The following is a 19,036-nucleotide window of genomic DNA, read 5'->3' as shown; positions in this document are numbered from 1 at the left end:
TATCATATGTGGGGCCCACAAGACTATGTGGGGTCCACATGAGTCCCGGAGCCACAAGACACTGTTTATATACGTAAATAAGTACATAAAATAATATTTTAACTGATATAATTTGAAAAAATATATGATAAAATAATAATAATATAGGTATCCTATGCTGGGCCCACATGAGTCCCGAAGCCGTATGGAGGTTTACACAAGTCTCAAAGCTATGTAGGATGCATAAAATTGTATAAGAGTTATTCAAGTTACGTAGGATCCATTCGGGTCTCGAAGTTGTGTGGGGCCCACAAGACCATGTGGGGCCCACATGAGTTTTCAAAATTCAAATTTAATTCTTATTCAAAAATAAATAATAATAAAATAAATACTAAAAGTAGTTTAAAATTAATAACAATGATAATAATAATGATAATAATGATTAGAAAAAAAAATAATAATTAATTAACTAATTGATTAATTAATTAGGTAAGTGATTAATTAAAAATTAATTTAATGGGAATGGTGGCAAGCACTCCCACATGGCCTCCATCCCCATCCCATACTCAACCCATACCTTGCCCATCCCTTGCCCATTCTTTAATTTTAAAAAAATTATAATTTCACCCATCTCCCCACACTTTTATAAATTCCATTTCTTCCCCAAAATTTTCCTATAAATAGGGAGCTCTCAACCTTCATTTTTCACAACAATTTTCTAAGGAAGAGAAGGATTAGTGAGTGAAAGAATTTGTGGTGGAGTGAGAATTTTGAGTAAGTTCTCACTCACCCACTCTTTCCGATCTCATATCTTAAAGATAGTTATTGTGTTCGTAGCACACAGTAAAAGAAGAAGGTAAGTAAATTTTGATTATGTTAGTTTCTTTTTATTTTAAATTCATACCCGAGCTTATTTTGTACGTAAAGTTTAATTATGTTACTTAGTTCCACAAAATTTCCATGAGTTTATTTTTACGCATATTTAATTATACCAGTTCTATCTTTAATATACTTGCATCTATTTTTGGGTTAAGAAATGTTCCAATCCCCTCGGGTAAATTTTCAGCATTTCTTTCTATTCAAAAATAAAATTATATATATTTATAACACAAAAATTGTGTGGCATGAGTTTATTTCTACGTTACATTTTTATGTAAATATAAGTAAATATGAGATTTTCACGATATTATTTTAAATTGCATAAATTATAATAAGATGATTTTCAAACCCCTTATGGCAACGAAAGTTCAAAGTTACAGATGCTCGGTACCGCAGTTTAAAGTTTATACGGATCAGAGTGCACCCACACTGTTTACAGAGTGGTTATTTATGTTAGTGGATTTCTCCTGAGTGCACACCTGGTTCCGGACCAGGACTTAATAAGGAAAATCTCACTTAAAGTTTACGTACGTTGATTTAGTTTGGTCGGCCAGCCAGCTAAGTCCAGTCTTCGGACCGCACAACCCAGTCATGGGGGTAAACATGACTTACGGCAAACAGGCCTAAGGGTGGGTTTTTATAATATATATTTATACATATTTAATTACGTGTACAAAGTTACTCATGATTTGAAGGAAAAGTGTAAGTTTACGTGAAAAGAATCATTTTGGTACTTAAAAAACGATCTAAGCAAAACGTATAAGGAAAAGTATATGTATGTTTATCATTAAATATTTTTACTCATGATTTGAAGCAAAGTTACTCACGATATAAGCAAAGTTACTCATGATTTGAAGGAAAAGTGTAAGTTTACGTGAAAAGAATCATTTTGGTACTTAAAAAACGATCTAAGCAAAACGTATAAGGAAAAGTATATGTATGTTTATCATTAAATATTTTTACAGTTTTAAAGTTAAAAGTTTAATTTAGCAGTTATAGTATATGATTGTAAAAATTTACTGTTGAAATTGATGACAAAAGTTTTATGCAGAAATTTTTAAATTTATGTTTATTCTAAAAGCAGTCTTGAAGTTATAGTATTAAATATTATTTTACGAAATTCTTTAAAAGCTCATTTTGGCCACACACTAACAATAATCTTATTTACTTACTGAGCGTCGTCTCACCCCAATCATATTTTATTTCAGATAACTCTGAAGGACATGTCGGAAATCAGGCTTAGCAAGCATGCGGGTGGGGATTAGAAAAATAAAGATCAATTAGAAATATAGTATGATTTCAGATATTTACGTTTGTGTAATTTTCTTCTTTTGAAATAAGTGATTGTAACATGAATAATTAGCGCTCTGGTTTGAATAAAATTGAGTTTATTTGCTTCCGCTGTAAATTAGTAGTAAAAAGTTAATATCCCAGGCCCCTCGGGGTCGGGGTGTTACAGTGTATGAGCATATTTCTAATTGTGTATGAGCATATTTCTAATTGTGTATGAGCATATTTCATATTGCTGCATATTTGTTTGTGCATTATTTGAGGGGGAGCCTTGTTAGGCGTAACTCATTCTATATTTTTGCTCGTGTATTTGTCATCATCAAAAAGGGGAGATTGTTGACTCTATGAGTCCAATCCTATTTTAATAATGACAAATCACTTAGTATTTGATTTGTGCATTGAGATTATGAACATGAACAATATTTAGCATGCACGGAAGGCCAGAAAGTCATGGAAGTCGTGAAGATTAAAGAATATACATCTTGGTACAATCCATGGAACTAAAAGAGTTGAAGAATGAAGATGCAAGCGGCAAGTTCAAGATCGTCATGGGAATGGGTATTTGGAACTGAATGTATTTACATATTTCATATGATTTAATTCGAAACTCAAAATATACACTAAACTGACCTTATGACTCATGCATCTTATGAAAATCTTTAGGGGATATTTATGGACTTAGAGATCTTTTTTAAAATCCCGAAAAATATTTTATAAAAGAGCAAAGAAAGAGAGCAAAACAGATTTTTGAAACTAAAATGAAAAAACCTGAAAGTGCTCTGTTCAGAAGACTGAAGTCCCTACCCAGAAGTTTGAAGTGTCAACTTCAGAAGACTGAAGTATACGCTAAGTTGTCTGAAGATTCAACTTCAAAAGACTGAAGTTTAAGTTCAGTTGTTTGAAGAATTTCTTCAGAAGACCAAAGAATAAGTTCATTCGTCTAAAGATTTATTGGAGAAACACAGAAACAGGCAAAAGCACATCAGAAGACTGAACCCTTACTTTAGTCGTCTGAACCCGCAACTTCAAAAGTCTGAACACCAACTTCAGACGTTTGACCCTGTGTCCAATTCAATTTTTCGAAGTTTTAAGGAACTTCAGTCGTCTGAACTCTAATCCTCAGTCGTCTGAACATGCGGGAAGATTAAAAATTTAATCTTTAGCGAGAGAACACTCGAGTTTTTTTTTTTTAATCAAGTTGATCCAACGGTTAGGACTGATCCTAAGGCCAAGGTTACCTATATAATCAACCTCTAAACCCTAGTGCCCCAACTTTTGGCATAAGATTGAGTGTATTGAACATTTAGCACAACTTGGGAGAGCATTGAACGCACTGCTAAATTCTTGCTTGGGATTTCAAAACTTATACGTCAAATCTGAGTTAAGGCTACATTGATCTTCAAAAGGCATTTTAGCGATTGTTGTGCATTCAACTTGGTATTGAGGTTTGGTAAATTGATCTGTTTGTTACTACTTATTCTCAAAGAGTATTTCATCTCAAAATCTATCATTGAATATTATTTGAGAGATTGATCTTAAGTGTACTTATATACATATAAATTGTTTTGAAAAATCACTATTTGAGATAAGTTTTGCCAATGGTTAAATATTTTTTATTCAAGTGTGTATTCATTTAAAGACTCGATATTTTCGATATTACAAAACCACTTGATTAAATATCTTTAGAGCTCATAACTATATATATATTATTGAGGGATATTTTCTGAAAAATATTATATTAGGTTTTTGATCTTTGGAATATATATCATATATATATATATATATATATCCAAAACACAATACAATATGATATTTGTATATGTATATGTATATATATATATATATATATATATACATTATATATATATATATATATACATATACATATACAAATATCATATTGTATTGTGTTTTGGATATTTGGAATAAAACTTATCGATCTAGATTTTTGAAAAACTGAATTACATATTTGTATTGAGCTCATTTGGTTGGATTCAATATTTGAAGCGAAATAGTCATATGTTTTTAAACCAAAGATTATTTAAAACCCTAACTTCTCCAAAGCACTTACTTATATAATTATTTTGGGAGATTTGATCAAAGGGAAATTTTGTGAAGCATATCATTCATATAACGATTACATCATTACATACATACTGAACTTCAAGTTTTATCATATGGATATGTGTTAGATTTTCCATTGTACTCACTAACTTTGTTAGAAGTAATATTGAGTTATTTTGCAGATTTGAAATTCTATATTTTAATCACGATTCGAGTTGTGAACCGAGTGAGGAGGAAGTTATGCCTTTTGTAAGTAGCGGATGTAAGGGAAGCTCCGTCCCAGTTAAAGGAGCAGGGATTTAGTGGAATCCTTGAGTGAGTTGCTCAAGACGATGACGTAGGCCGGATTGACTGAACTTCGTAAAAATTGTGTTTGTATTCTCTATTTCCTTACTCCTTTTAATTTCCACAACGCATTTCATTATCTATTTTGCATGTATGTATGTTGAATAACCCCACACGCACTGGATAATTAATTGGGTAAAATCGAATTTATTTAGATAATAATTTGAATCAATTTCAAATTCCTACAATTAATTTTTTAAATATATAAATAGGGATTAAGTGGTAAATAATCGTAAAGAATTTTTAAATAAACTCAATTCACCCCCCTCTTGTGATTACACCTAAATTAATAAGGGAAACAAAGCTTTTTCTCAGATAAAAATAAATAAAAAATCTTTGAAATTTTATGCTACTATACGATGCCTATTTTAAAAAATAAAAATAGTTTATATATATATATATATATATATAGATATAGATATAGTGTCATCATAAGGCAAAGCAAAAATTTTTATTAATCTACAATTACACCTTCAAATTTTACAATCAGAACATTTTATCTTATTTTATATCGGATGAAATACAACTTGTTTGTGCAAGACTTTTTTTATATACTTTATTATTATTATTATTATTTTATTTTTATTGATACAAATAAACATTCTATGAACTACACCTAACTTTACCGAATATGATTATGAGAGACGAAATGATCAAACTTCTTAATACTAACACAACTCCTCTCAACATTAAACAAAATGTTCTGATTACATGATTAGCAACGAAAAAAAGTTTTGTAAAAATATGGGGATATGGGGATTTTTAGAATTCGGTACGTGATAATTGTTACAGCTAAACCGAGCTCTTGCTCGGTCTTTTGTGTTTGGGATTTTAAGGATAAAGAGAGAGCATAAGAAAGAACTTGCTAAAAGATGATTTGGTTAGAGTAGAAATGAAGGAGAAATGTGTAAGCCCTTTGCCCATAATAAGATCTTTAAAAACTTTCTCATTTAAAGCTAGATTTTCAATTTTGTTACATGTACTACAAGGGGCACAACTTGTTCTACTACTTTATTCTCTTACATCACATCATCTATAAAGCAAACACATCTTTGCTTAGTACTTACCTACCACTATATAAGATAATAAGGTATTGATAAGACATTGATATGAGTTATTCATTCATTCGTACATGCATGTCTACTCTCTCACTAGAACTTTTCCATTAATGAATACAACATGCTCCAACTCTCACAGTTCTGATGCTTCCACAAGAGTGAAAATCATTGAGAACTTAAAAAAGCAGTCTTGGAAAATCAAAACCCAGCCTCCAAACATCCACTAAATTGTTTAAAATCTTGTTCAAACCCTAAAAATTATTTAAAACAAGAAAAAAAATTTAAAATTTACCTTTTTTTTTTTCTTCTCTCCCTATTTGATATCATCTTTATAAAATTCAAAATTCACCTCATGTAAAATATATTTCCATTTGTTAAAACAAATGAAAAAAATAAATAATTTACGTTTAACCATTTCTAAAAAATTAGGAAATAGTTTTCCTTTCCCTTTTACCTCTTCATTCAGTTTTTCAAATACCTTTACAATTCACGTTTAACCATTCTTAACAAATATATTTCCTTCCCTTTAATCTCTTTGTTCATTTTTCAAAATACCCTTATACAATTTAATTTTTATTATTTTTTATAATTTTTTGCAAATTTAAAACAAAATAAAGAACCATGAAGCACACACATAGCGCATACCCGTCACTAGTTTTAATTATTAAAAACATATATAAATCAATAAATAAAGTTTGATTTTATATGGCCTTTTATTTCTAGCATTGTCCTTCTACCCGGATCGCTCGACGCAATCGCCTTGACTGAGGCTACTTCTTGTGACAAATCGCACAAGTTTATCGCCCAATGTCTCTTCTATCACGAAGACATCATGAAGCTTATCCAAGAGAAATTTTTAAAGTTTTCATATTTAATAATACTTAATATAGAGAAAAAATACAATAAAAATTAATTTATTTATTTTTCTCTTCCTACCCCAAATCCTTGATCCAAATATAGCATAAATTTCAGTCTCTTCTCTCTCTGAACCTGTGTTCTTAATCTTTCCATTATCCTAATAATGCACTGCACCTCTAATCATTTTAAATGTTCTTATTAATCTCCAGTATACATGCATAAACATTTGAACCTTCAATGAATAATTTTATGTTTTGATTCATGCAACGTGACCACATACCAGTGCCATAGCCACAGAAATTAATTTCCATTTGCAGAAAGAAATAGACAGAAAGCAACATAAACATTCTATTTACATTACAGTTTTTTCTATTTTAAACAGAGTATATATTTAACCACAGGATCGTTTGAATAACCTGCAATCGATTCAGACGAATTGTTGTCACAGTAAAACTCAAGATCCAGAATTCTAGTGCCTGCAGCCAAAACAATCAATCTTTGGGATCGCGAGAAAATTGCTTCAACCCAAATGTAGCTCAGGGTTTCTGCATATCCTCAGAGGATGGGTTGCTTCCCACAGAATTGGCAGAACAATCGGATTCAGGAGGCACGCAGTTACCCATGTGACTATTAGAGGAACCTTGTTCTACCTGCCCTCGTGACTTCGGCTGTGACTTAAATGGTCTCTCAAAATCTTTGGCATTGGCAGGATCGATAAATACATTATTCAGTTTTTGATCCTGCAAACAAGCAAATGAATGCTTTTAGAGACAAATTAGTGAGCAGAAGGGAACTTCAACATTAGGTCTCTATGCCAGTAGAGAGAGGGAGGGAAAAAGAGACAGAGAGTGCACGCAAGTGTACAAATACATGCAAATGCACAGAAAGAAGAGAAAGTACCTCTAGTTTCATGACACACAAGTTCAATAATCCTTCTTTTTAAGTTTTCAAATTACTTAAAAATAAGTGCACCTAGGTATTGTCGTTAAGGCACTTCATGTTTCGGCAGTAGGACATTATAATAATTTTTTTACTATGGCATCATAACCCTCTGCTAAATAACAGCATCCCCCTGAAAAAGAAAGGCACCAGACACCAACCTGCCCACACCCACAAGTATTATAAATGTGGCCTTGCTTGGTAACAAAAGCCTATAGCATGATAAAGCTCCTTAATCAATCACTAAAGAAACTATTAAAATCTATACTATATAACACCATGAGTGAGAGCCGCTGATTTAAGGTTTTCAACATCCCAATCATATTGCAGTATATCCTACCATATGCATATCATTTGGGACTACAATTATTTGAGATGTACAACTGTAGTTATTAAGAATTTACAAGTCTGAGTTGCATGCTGTGTAACATAGCATAACCGCATGAATTTATGTTTTTTTTTTTTTTTTAAGGATATAAAAAGAAATGTTGTTGACCAAAGAGAGATACAAAGAGGAGAGGATAAAATACCCTCTTAATAGAAACATTAGAAAAGAATGTGATAAAAAACAATACAACAAAGAAGTTCAAGCTAACAAAGCAAACCAATCCCACTAAGGTCCAGTTTGGAACTTGGAAAATGTAATGGAGATGAAAGGAAAGGAAAAGAAAATATGGAAAAATTCACTTTTTCAAATTTGATTATCAAGGAAAGTAAGAAAGAAAAAAAAAATACACCAAATCAATGAATAAAATATTAATTCTAGGCATCATTAATATTTGATTTTTCTTAATTTTTATAAAAATAAATTTTCATTTTTAGTATTATTTGGTATAGTAGAGAGAAAATATAATGGAAAATAAATTTCCTACCTATTTTCCTTTCCCCCATCAAAATTCTTGATCCAAATGGACCCTAAAAATCTCATAAAAAAACCCCACTACTAAAATTCAGACATGGAAATTGAGCAGACTGAAAATTAACCAATCAGATATACAAAATCTTTCACTCTATTAATTATGAAAACTTTGGCATGCTTTTTGTTTATGTTTTTTCACTTGTCTGGTGGGGGATTCCACCATCATATTATAATATCTCCTGGCATTCAATTAATATGTTAGTATAAAGACATTCACCTTCAACAACAGGCAACGAATGTTAAAAATGTATGAAGCTTCATATACCCTCACCCCCAAATCAGAAAACCAGGAGCGGCTAGAAGTTCTTACATTTTGCAGTGCTTCTAGCTTTTTCTGCAATGCCTCATGCTCAGCTTGAATGCGAAATGGAACACCGTGCTTTTGATACACATTGTTCTGTGCCAGGTCTTCATCAAGTTCACTTGCAATGGTTGCGAAAGGATGATTTGCTGGAATCCACCTAACCGTATCAGGGTCAACATCAGGGGGTATTGAATCCCCTTCTTTAAGAAATACCGTAGGTCGCTTCCACTGGTATGCCCGTGATCTCCTCTTTTGATGTATAGCTTGCTCCTCTTTGGTAAGAGTCACCGGAGCTAAGCGATAAACCTTCCCGCACATCTCTACAGTTGAATTGCTCTTATGAACCTTCACCATCGGGTTATTGAATGGATCTTCATACTTAAGAGGCTTTGAGCTGTGAAGAAAAGATTTCATAAAGAACACCAAATCAAATACACGCAAGAGCATTTCATAACTGAAAGCTCAACAAGGAACAATATTGAAATGTTTGTCATACATCACCTAGTCGACAAAAGTTCCAGGGAGAACAGTCAAATAATACCACTCCTTCCTGAAGTCATGAGGAAGAGAATGTGCGGTCGTTCATAGCATTTATAATTCACAACCACACACACAACATGCATATGAAGAAGAAAAACATATTAAGGATTGAAATCATACATGCCTCTTCTATCAGATCTCAGCTGCCCACGTCGGACAAGATCAGCTACAGAACCCGGACGGCTGTACCTTGACCTCCTTCTCACATACACTCTAATGGTGATAAATAAAACTATTGTCGCAATACATAATCCAGTTACAAGATTAGTCCCACCATGTCTTCTCATCTGAGTGAAATAGAAATTATGTGAGCATAAACAGCAAAAACTGCTGCTCTAATGATATGTGATATGCAATCAACATTGTGAATTTAGGCAAAAAGCAAAAGAACATATTATTGCTACTCCTTAGTGCATTAACTAAAGAAACACGCCTGCTACGTATAATAAATATGTCCTTAATTTTTTTTCCTTTCAGATTCCTAATGAAAAGAATTATTACATTTCAGGGGAAATTATGTGTACCAACTATTAATTGAATAAAAATAAGCTTCAAATCCTATTTTTAATGTTTCCTCCGCTTCCAATAAATGATCAACCCAATCAAATAGCTGTATTAGGAGCGACTGAGTGCTTTTCAAATTTTGCTTTTCATAATTTTCTCAGCATCCAATCAAGTCATGAGGGTGAAAAACAAGGAATTACCACAAAAATAACAGGAGGAAGAGAGCTAACGGCTTCTTGCATTCTGTGAACTGGGTTTTCAGAATTAGATCCAACGGTACCAATATTGTTATTGGAAAGCTCTTTATGAACACGATTGTCGACGTCATCAGAACTCACAGCACTGCTACTCGCTCTTAATGTGAAACTCCGATGTGTTATTTTCGGATGATACCAGTTCAGGCGAGCATAACACAACCCTAATCCCGGCCTGAGCTCCAGCGCATTCGAAGAAACCCGATGCTTCAAAGCGAAACGCATATTTTTAATACTACAAACATTCAATGATAAAATTCGGCATTTCGAATATCATTCGCATTCGCAAAAAAGAATTTAACTTTGAGGAAGTGTTTTACCGAGAAAGAAACCGGATGGAATTGGACAGCCCGCATCGAAGCCATTATTGATCTTGAAGAAAAAGAAGGTCGAAATTTTCATTCTGAAAAAGAAGATGAGTGATTAGAGAGTTGGGCAGCAGTAGATATAAGGAAATTAGGGTCAGGGTTAGGGTTAGGGTTAGGAAGGGATTACCGTTTTTGAGGAAGAGAGAAGGATTATTATCTCTGAGAACATCTCTCTTTCTCAACCACCAGCCATTGCTATCTGTTGCGCTTCTCGCTTCTGACTTCGCTCGCGTTAGGGCCACCAATGAGCAAAGAGAAATTGTGTTTCCCAAAAACAATTTTATGCATTGCATGAACAGAAAAGTGCGTTTAGGAAAAAATTTGTCTAAAAGTACAGTATTTTAATTTTATGTATATACATATAAATATATATATATTTAATTTTATGATTTGAAGCTAAGCAATAATATTATTATATTAATTTTCTGATATTAGACAAAAAAGTTTTTTTCTTCTTAAATTTTTATGATTCATTTTGATAGAGAATAGTACTTATATAAAGAAAAAAATAAGAAGTAAACTTATTTTTCATTATATTTTTTTTATAAAAAATATTATTACAAATAAAAATTTATTTTGATATGATTAAAAATTAGAAAAAGTAAGTATTACTGAAGTGTAAAATTAAAATTTTATTCTTTGATTTATAGTATTTTTTTTTTTTTCACTTTCTTCGATAACCAAACATGTAAAGTTGGATTTCTTGTTATTTTTCTTTCTTTTTCTCAATATTTTCTGAGTTCCAAACCGGGCACTAAGCTTTTTTGTGTTAAACTTTCAATCTGATTTAGAGACAAATGGACCAATAATTATTATGAAGTCATTATGAACACGTAAATAATTATCAACATGTGGATAATAATGTCTGGAGAATTATATATATCATTAATCCTTTTAATAACACCTTTGAGGTATACATAAGTTGACACTATGAAATTTTACAATCCGTAAGTATGATTCTAACACAATCAATCAACTTAAACTTTCAATTTAAAGATAAGGTTTTTCTTAAACAAAATTATCCTAGTACATTATCACAAAATGTCATTTCCAATAATTTAATCATGCAATTAGCCTACATTGACTATAGAATTTTAATGCAATTAATGCTTTGAAAAAAAAATTACCTAAAAATGTTAATTTTGATAAGGGTAAAAAAAAAATATTAATTTACATGTTCTACAAAATTTCAAGTGAATTGTTGTGCCTAAAAAGCAATTAAGGATAAGCTTTAATAATATTGTTCCATAAGTAGCAAGAAACTCAATTACAAAAATATCTAACAAAGCTAAACTATTACAATAGTTTATACTAAAAGAAATTAATGAGAGGGAGAAACATTAAAAGCTTTTGTAAACATATTTCTCTTTACTTTTTTTACCCTTTTAGTTTTTTATTTTCTTTTTAATGTAACTAGTATCCACATGGTAAAGAATATTTTTCTTAAATCTCACGAGACAGGTTACTAATAACAAATGTTATTCTATTAGTATTAGATTGGTGTTAGTATTTTAAATTTGTATTAACTCGGTGAGTTCTCTCTTCTGTGATGAACTACTGGCAACAGTCCTAAATTTTGTTTTTATGGACCAAGATAAAGGAGAAAAAAGGTTCGGTGGAAAGAGGATTGTACCATGAGAGAAACAAGGAGGTCAGTCTCTTTCAAACATACAACATGGATTATCCATGTTATATCTGGAAAAGCAATCGATCTTTGTAGCTTTGTTCGATCTAAATAAAGCAAATCAATTTTTTTTTTTCGATCATGTATTTTAAAAATCCTTCGTGCTTGAATTCAAAGTCGACCTACTAGGTTTGGGTTTTTTAATTTTGAGTTGGATTAGCTCATCTTTTTAAATAGAATAATTCCATTTGAAATACATTTTCACTGTTTGAAGACCTAGAATTATGACCTTGATTTGAATGTATTCAAATTCAAATAATACAAAATTATATTAAATGAGAAAAACATATTACAAGCAAAATCCCACTTCTTTTTTTCTCCTCTTCACCGTGATTACAAATTTTGATTTTGTAAGAAAGAGCAAAGCATTTTTCTTCTTTTCTTTTGTCAGGTAATTGTTGCCTTCTCATTTTTCCCTCTCCAAGTTTGCTTCTACTCCTCTTTTTTCTTATAAAGTATGTCTTTCTCTTCTTGTACCTAATAAGTTTTTTTTTTTTTTTTATATTGTCTTATAAAGTATGTCTTCTTTTTTTATCTTGTAAGTTATAAAGCCTATCCTCTTCTAACTTTCCTTTCTCATCTCTTCCTTTCTTTCTTGCCAAACAAATTTTACTAAAAATATATTTCCACAAAAATCATAAAAAGAACAACATTTATTCATATTTTAAGAACAAACATTGTTTGACAATCGATAAAATTCATATAAAAAACAAAATGTATTACTCTATGGATGGCGAATAATAACTCTATAAGTCATCAAAAGGGTCATACCACAATTCCAACAACGGCATGAACCCTAGAATCAAACCCAAGGCATCTAAATTTCAAAACTCATAAGATTATGGAGAGAGAGAGAGAGAGAGAGAGAGAGAGAGAGAGAGAGAGAGAGAGAGGCATCTCAATTTCAAAACTCATTGGGTCATGATTCCATATGGAGAGAGAGAGAGAGAGTGAGAGAGAGAGAGAGATGTGAAAAGAAAAAGTGAGCATGCATATAAATTCATGGGCCAAGATTCCTCCACTTGAGAAACTGAAAATAAGTTGGTGAAGGAAAGTTGCTTGGGCCAAACAAGGTCATGGAGGTGGAATTCCTTCTTCCTTAGAGAGGACATCCCTCTTTCTCCTTCTACCCCTTTAACCCTCCACCCAATCATTGTCAATCAATTTCAAATTTTATATAATATATATATATATATATATATATATATAAAATATTATATTTTAATGTTAAAAAATTAATATTTATGGGTGTGAATTCACATAATTTAGTCTTTTTGAGTAAAAAATTTTATAGATATATATATATATATATATATATGCATATAAATATGTGTGTAGCACATATTTCATGCATAATTTATAGTTTAAGGATTAGTAATTATTGATTTAAAGCTATATATTAATGTTTTTGTGAGTAAAAAAAATTTAAAAACTCGTGAAGGATAGTATGCTATTAATTATTTTTTTTATATAAAATTATGCTATAAAACTATGATAGTAATGAATTATTATCTTTCGTTAGTAGTCCGTGCACTTTGCTTAAGAAAAGAAAAATGATTAGATTAAGTTGTTTAATCATATCATGTTTTGGACAGTTCATTAAGTTTCTTATTGCTGAAGATTATTGAACATTTCGATTGAAATGGGTAATGAATATTGAAAAACTACTCATAATCTAAAAACGTGTTTGGCTGTCTAAATTTTAAAATGTAATACAATTAAATAGTCTAATATAATAATTTCTTAACGAAAAAAAAAAAAGATAATATACAAGCAACATTATAAACTATTTATTATTTTTCTTTTTTAATTTGTAACTTTAGATAATTTTAGATTACGCACTTTTTATATCCAAAGATATGAGATTATGTGAATCACTTTACTTTGTCGTTTAGAATAAAAGAGTTACTTTTGCTCTTCTTCTTTTGTGGGGAAAACCAAAAATATATAAATAGTCTTCTTTTTAAATGGCCAAAACCCTAACCAAAAATGGTTCATGGAATCTGCCAATAAAACAACACCACATGATAAATAGTAGTCATGTTCTTAGAACTTTAAACGTACAAAACACTATTGAAGCTAGAATCCACTTCAATCTAGCTAAGGCACAAAGGCAGCCTGCAGTGGGACATTGGCTTTTACATTTTCCCTACCTTAGGATTTTCAAATTTAAAATATGAATTTCAATCTGCATAAATTTTTAGAAGCGTAATATAATATTATGCCAACAAATTTCACTAAGATTGATGACTTAGGTGATAAGCTCAAAACTCTCTTGATTAAATAGTCAGGGTTTAAATCTGGAGTACTACAACTTTTCTTATGAGATAACACCTCAATGTTTAAGTGAAGAAGGATAGAAGGACAGACCCATTATCGACTATCCCAGTGAACTAATCGAGTGTCCAAAAAGTTTCAAAACAGAGATTTAAAATGAAAATGATCATTCCCGAACACAATTTAAGAAAATATAAAAGATGATAACTATGAGTGTAAAAATTGTTGTTCAAATTTTCCTATTGCCCCTACAACCTTTGAATAAAAGAAGGGTTTGAGAAAGTCCCGATGACCTTCAAAGACCTTCTTTGATACTCAAGTTAATGCCAAAAAATTAGGAAAAAAAAAAAAAAGTTTAATATAGATAGAATACATCAAAAAATAAATTTTCTTCTTCCCTTCATTTTTTTTTCTTAAATAAAATTTTGGTTGATTGAACGGCTTCAAGGTTACCTTATGATTGCGTTTGTTTTATCCTTTTTATTCTTGTCCACACATTATTTTTGGTTCGACAAATGAAACTAAATGGAAATAAATAAAATAATTCTGAAAAAAATTATATATTTGATTCATGTGAGTTATGAGACCCACTATTTAAAACAATTTCATTAGATTCATAGAATTTAAAGCATCCACTAATAATAATAATAAAAATAATGATAATGTTGGAAAGATTTAGCAATTAACAGCCTATAAAGCTAGCCAAGGTCACCCATTGCCAGCGCATAATTAACCTTTGCATAATACAACATAACTCAACAATATGGGCTATGCAACCTTTCCATAAACTATAGAGGGGAAAACATAGGAAAAAATATATACTAATTTATTCCACTTATCTTACGTCGAAAGTTGGAATGAGATTATAAAGCATTTTGGAATTGCATTCCACTAGTTAAAATTTTAAATAAGAGAAAAATATAACTAAATAAATATATTATACTCATATTAAAATAATTGTCAATTGTTAGAACTTAAAATACGAACGCCTTTTCTATAGAAAGAAGTCGACCTTTCTTTGAGGTTAATTTCAAGTTTCAAGAACTTTCCGAAATATTTAATTGTTGGAACATCTATATTTATTCCATTAATATACCATTAAATCAAATAACCATATAATTATTTTAAAATTGCCTTAATATTTATTAGAAAATCATCCAAAACAAGAGCAAAAAAGATCAAACATATGATGTTTTTTTTTAAAAAAAAAATCTATTTTGATGAATTAAAAGAGTGGTATAACATTTTTCAAAAAAAAAAAAAAACCATTTGGAGGAGCCCATAAAATTTTTTAAAAATCTTAGAGAAGATTTGCATGATTTTTAGTGTATTCAAAAAGATGTAAAGTGTGTTTTATAGACCAGGCAACAATATTGATTGATGGATCAAAAGCATACCAATATTCCACCACGAAACTGAATAAATGAATATATAAAATATGTTCGGGTCATTCATTGTTTACCCACCAAAAAGCAAGACTAATTAATTAATTAAAATAGCGATTAATTAATTTAAGGCTATGAGAGTAATACATATTTTAAGAATTTTAATGAAAGGTGGAGGGGGTAGGCATGATTGTACAAAACTACAAATGCATGGCCCCCATGTGAGGGTTGTACCTTCTGCCCCTTAGTGGGTCCTCCTCCCTTATTTTATTAGATGGCCCCCGAGGAAGAGGAACAAATGGGATTCCCCTCTTACTCTCTTAAGATAATAAATAAATATTAGAGAGCAAGAGACACCAACCTTACCTAAAATTTTAAAAATTTTAAAAATCTATTCCAAGATTTCGAGAATTTCAAAAACCTCCCTTTTGACTTGCCAAAAAGACAAAGACCAAGAATGCTAGCTTCTTTCCGATAAATTGTAATTTACCTCTATTATATTATATATAATAAATAATAAATATATACTAAGGTGGGAGTAACAATATGATTCATGTTAGGTCAGGTCTTCCTTACTTGAGTTGAGGTGGAAGAAGATGATGATGACAGTTTTGTTGCGACTTGGATGTTTCTTTTTGTGATCATTCATGAGCACGAGCACACCCTTCCTCTCTGTTATTATTATTTTTTTTTTTATGATATCTCCACATTATCGTATGTGTTTTCTTACATTTTTTTAATTCATGGGTTAGTGACACTTGTCAATCTTAGCTCACTTCAAGAACAAGCTTCTCAATTTGGTCAATGAATAAATCTCAAGTCCCAAAAGAAATTTTAAAAAAAATAATAATAAAAAATCTCCACATCTTACCAAAACAAAACAAATGGTTTCAATGTTCTCACAAAAACAAAAACAGAAGAAGATAGGGCTTTGCATAATGTGAAACAGATGGGGACTAACTCTGCTCTCATACCCATAAACGCCCGCCCCTGGTTTTAGGTCTTCCATTAGATCTTCGCTTTTGGGCATTTGAAATTAGGGCTACCTATAGTCTATAGAATTGATTATTGTCAAATTGACAGTATACCCAGTTAGGACTAAAGTAGGGTAGAGACTTTGGTTTTCTGTTTGTTTCCGAAGAAATAAATGAACTCCAAAGAAAGAAAGAAAGAAAGATAAAACTTCAAAAGAAGAGAAAATTTATGTTGAGGGCACAAAAATACCCAATTTTACAAGCATAAATTTTGAGTAGTGAGGATTTAAAATTGCATGGAAGGTGCCAATTCCAAACTTGCAAACATTAGATTAGCTTAAAATTTTTTGCAGAATAAAAAATTACGATAATGATTTTATATGAAATATATTATATTTTCTTAAATTTTCCTTATTTTCCCTCTTGTTAAAGCAACTGAATAAAATTATAAAAAATAGAATAATTTTTTTTTTCTTGTTTTTCATAACAATTTTGTTATGCAAAAGAGCTCCAAGGGAGAAGGGGAGGAGAGTGGAAATGGAAGTTGAACCCACCGCATTTGACATATCATGGACCCTACACGTGTCCTCCTTTCACTAGGCAGCGGACGGGATTCCCCTCCATCGCCCACCACTAGAGTGGGCCCCATCTCCCCTTTGCCTCATTCCGTGGGCCGCCCCACATTGAAACCCACCCCCTCCTCTTCTCCAAGAGCCCGCCCCCTCCCTCCACTCCCCTCCCAAAAACAATTCTCAGCGCACCCAAAACAAAAACAAAAAAATCAAAAACGAAAAACAAAACCACAAAAAGCAGAAACTAAACTAGTGTTGAAAACAGAGAGTGCTTCGATCTTACCCTTCTTGTTTATAATTTTTTGGGCAATGTAATATTCTTACTTCATTTCAAAAATATAATTACACAAATTCTATGGGATAGAACTGTAGATACATATATTACGTTCACGGAACTAAATACAGACGATTTATATAACTATAATCTTAGTTTACTTCTCGTAAACCCTAAATTCTAGAAAATCGGAACCCTAATTTTCTGGATACCAAGAAATTCAGAACCCTAATTTAGTGAAAACAATAATTTTCAGACAAAGGAGAAAACGTAGAGAAGGAAGAGGGTGTGGTGTGTGGATGAGGAGAGGGAGAAGAGAATGAACCCTTTTTGTTAGGGTAAGAACGCATTGACGTTGAAATCTTCCCTCTCCCTCGCTCCGGCGTCGGCTTCAGCTCCAGCGGCGGAGTTCGCCGGTAGTCCGCCGCATCTCTGGCACCGGGCAACGACAAGAATCTGCCGGCAGGACGGGCACGAGGAGTGAGATCCGAGCCACGTGTCGATGCATCCGACGTGGAAGCCGTGGCCGCACTGCGGCAGCACTCGGATTTCGTCCCCCGCGGCGAACTCCGCGAGGCAGATGGCGCAGTCGGCGAGCTTCCCCGCGTGCTCGGCGGCGGTGAAGGTGGCCCTGGGAAGCGACCGGAGGACCTTCTTCTTGAGGCCCTTGTTCGCCGGGGGACGCGGAGAGGACCGGCCGCCGCCGGAGATCCGGCGGAGCCAGGCGCAGCGCGCAACTGCGACTAGGCCCAGGACGCAAATTAAGGCGCAGAGGAGGGCGGCTAGGATGACCACGAAGTCGGAGTCGACGGGCTCGGCCCCCGGCGGCGGCGGCGACGATGTGGACGAGGACTCGGCGGACGCCGATGCGTTGACGCCGCCGAGAAATCTGAAGGGATGTGTCATGTGGGAAGCGAGCTGAGTAGAGGAAGGAGGAGGGTTTGGAATTGGGATTTTTGGTTTGGGAGGTTTATAGTTATTATAGAAGTGGCAGAGGAAGTAGAAGTAGTGTAATCATTTGGTGCTGCTTTCTTATATAGCTGATCTCTCTTTGTACCCAGGAGCTTTTACTTATTTATATATGCTTGTTTCTCCATACAAATAAATAAATAAATAAATGTTATTTTTATTGTAAAAAAAATATTATTTATGTTTTTTTTAGCAAAGCAATATTATTTTTATATTTTTAAATTTCCCAAAAATACCTTCCACATTCGTTTCTTTTTCTATCTTTTATTGCTTCAATTTTGAGTTTGGATTAGGATAATTTTGTTCTTAAAAAAGTGAGAACCATGTGTAAGATTCTTATTACGAGTTTTTTTTTTTAAGTGGGTTGTAATTTATTAGTTAAAATTAAGTATTAGGTTTTGTACCTACCAAGTTTTCTCTCTTTTTTTTTCCTTAATAGAATTGTGTAGATTTGTAAAATACCTATTGTTAATAATTTTTAGTATGAAATTATATTTATTTAAAATTTTAGGATATTTTTAAAAATTAAATTATATTTATTTTTTAATAACAAGTTTTTTTAAGTGGATTGTAATTTGTTGGATAAAATTAAGTATTAAG

At 32.0% G+C, this 19,036-nt stretch overlaps 2 protein-coding genes across 2 annotated transcripts; both read right to left on the bottom strand.

Annotated features, from left to right (window-relative positions):
- Positions 1-6,761: 6,761 nt before the first annotated feature.
- On the bottom strand, positions 6,762-10,624 carry LOC131161725 (protein MULTIPLE CHLOROPLAST DIVISION SITE 1). Its single transcript, XM_058117686.1, has 6 exons — positions 10,429-10,624; positions 10,254-10,336; positions 9,880-10,140; positions 9,296-9,462; positions 8,642-9,029; positions 6,762-7,213 (listed from the first exon to the last, which is right to left on the bottom strand). The coding sequence occupies exons 2-6, from the start codon at positions 10,296-10,298 to the stop codon at positions 7,010-7,012; spliced, it is 1,065 nt and encodes a 354-aa protein (XP_057973669.1). The 5' UTR covers positions 10,299-10,336; positions 10,429-10,624; the 3' UTR covers positions 6,762-7,009.
- Positions 10,625-17,676: 7,052 nt separating this feature from the next.
- Positions 17,677-18,513, bottom strand: LOC131162236 (RING-H2 finger protein ATL8-like). Its single transcript, XM_058118509.1, has one exon. The coding sequence runs from the start codon at positions 18,371-18,373 to the stop codon at positions 17,801-17,803; it is 573 nt and encodes a 190-aa protein (XP_057974492.1). The 5' UTR covers positions 18,374-18,513; the 3' UTR covers positions 17,677-17,800.
- Positions 18,514-19,036: the final 523 nt, after the last annotated feature.

The sequence above is a fragment of the Malania oleifera genome, chromosome 8 (genome assembly GCF_029873635.1).
Source record: "Malania oleifera isolate guangnan ecotype guangnan chromosome 8, ASM2987363v1, whole genome shotgun sequence".
Classification (NCBI taxonomy): domain Eukaryota; kingdom Viridiplantae; phylum Streptophyta; class Magnoliopsida; order Santalales; family Ximeniaceae; genus Malania; species Malania oleifera.
Note: the sequence above shows the minus strand (reverse complement) of the source record. Positions and strands in the feature narration are given on the sequence as shown.

Bases quoted from the DNA above. Each gene is read 5' to 3' on its own strand.
- LOC131161725 (XM_058117686.1), bottom strand. From the start codon at position 10,298: ATGGCTTCGATGCGGGCTGTCCAATTCCATCCGGTTTCTTTCTCG. The intron at 9,463-9,879 runs GTAATTCCTTGT...TATTTCACTCAG, and splicing joins TTCCTCCTGTTATTTTTGTG to ATGAGAAGACATGGTGGGAC. The intron at 7,214-8,641 runs GTAAGAACTTCT...GCTTGTTTGCAG, and splicing joins AGCTAGAAGCACTGCAAAAT to GATCAAAAACTGAATAATGT.
- LOC131162236 (XM_058118509.1), bottom strand. From the start codon at position 18,373: ATGACACATCCCTTCAGATTTCTCGGCGGCGTCAACGCATCGGCGTCC.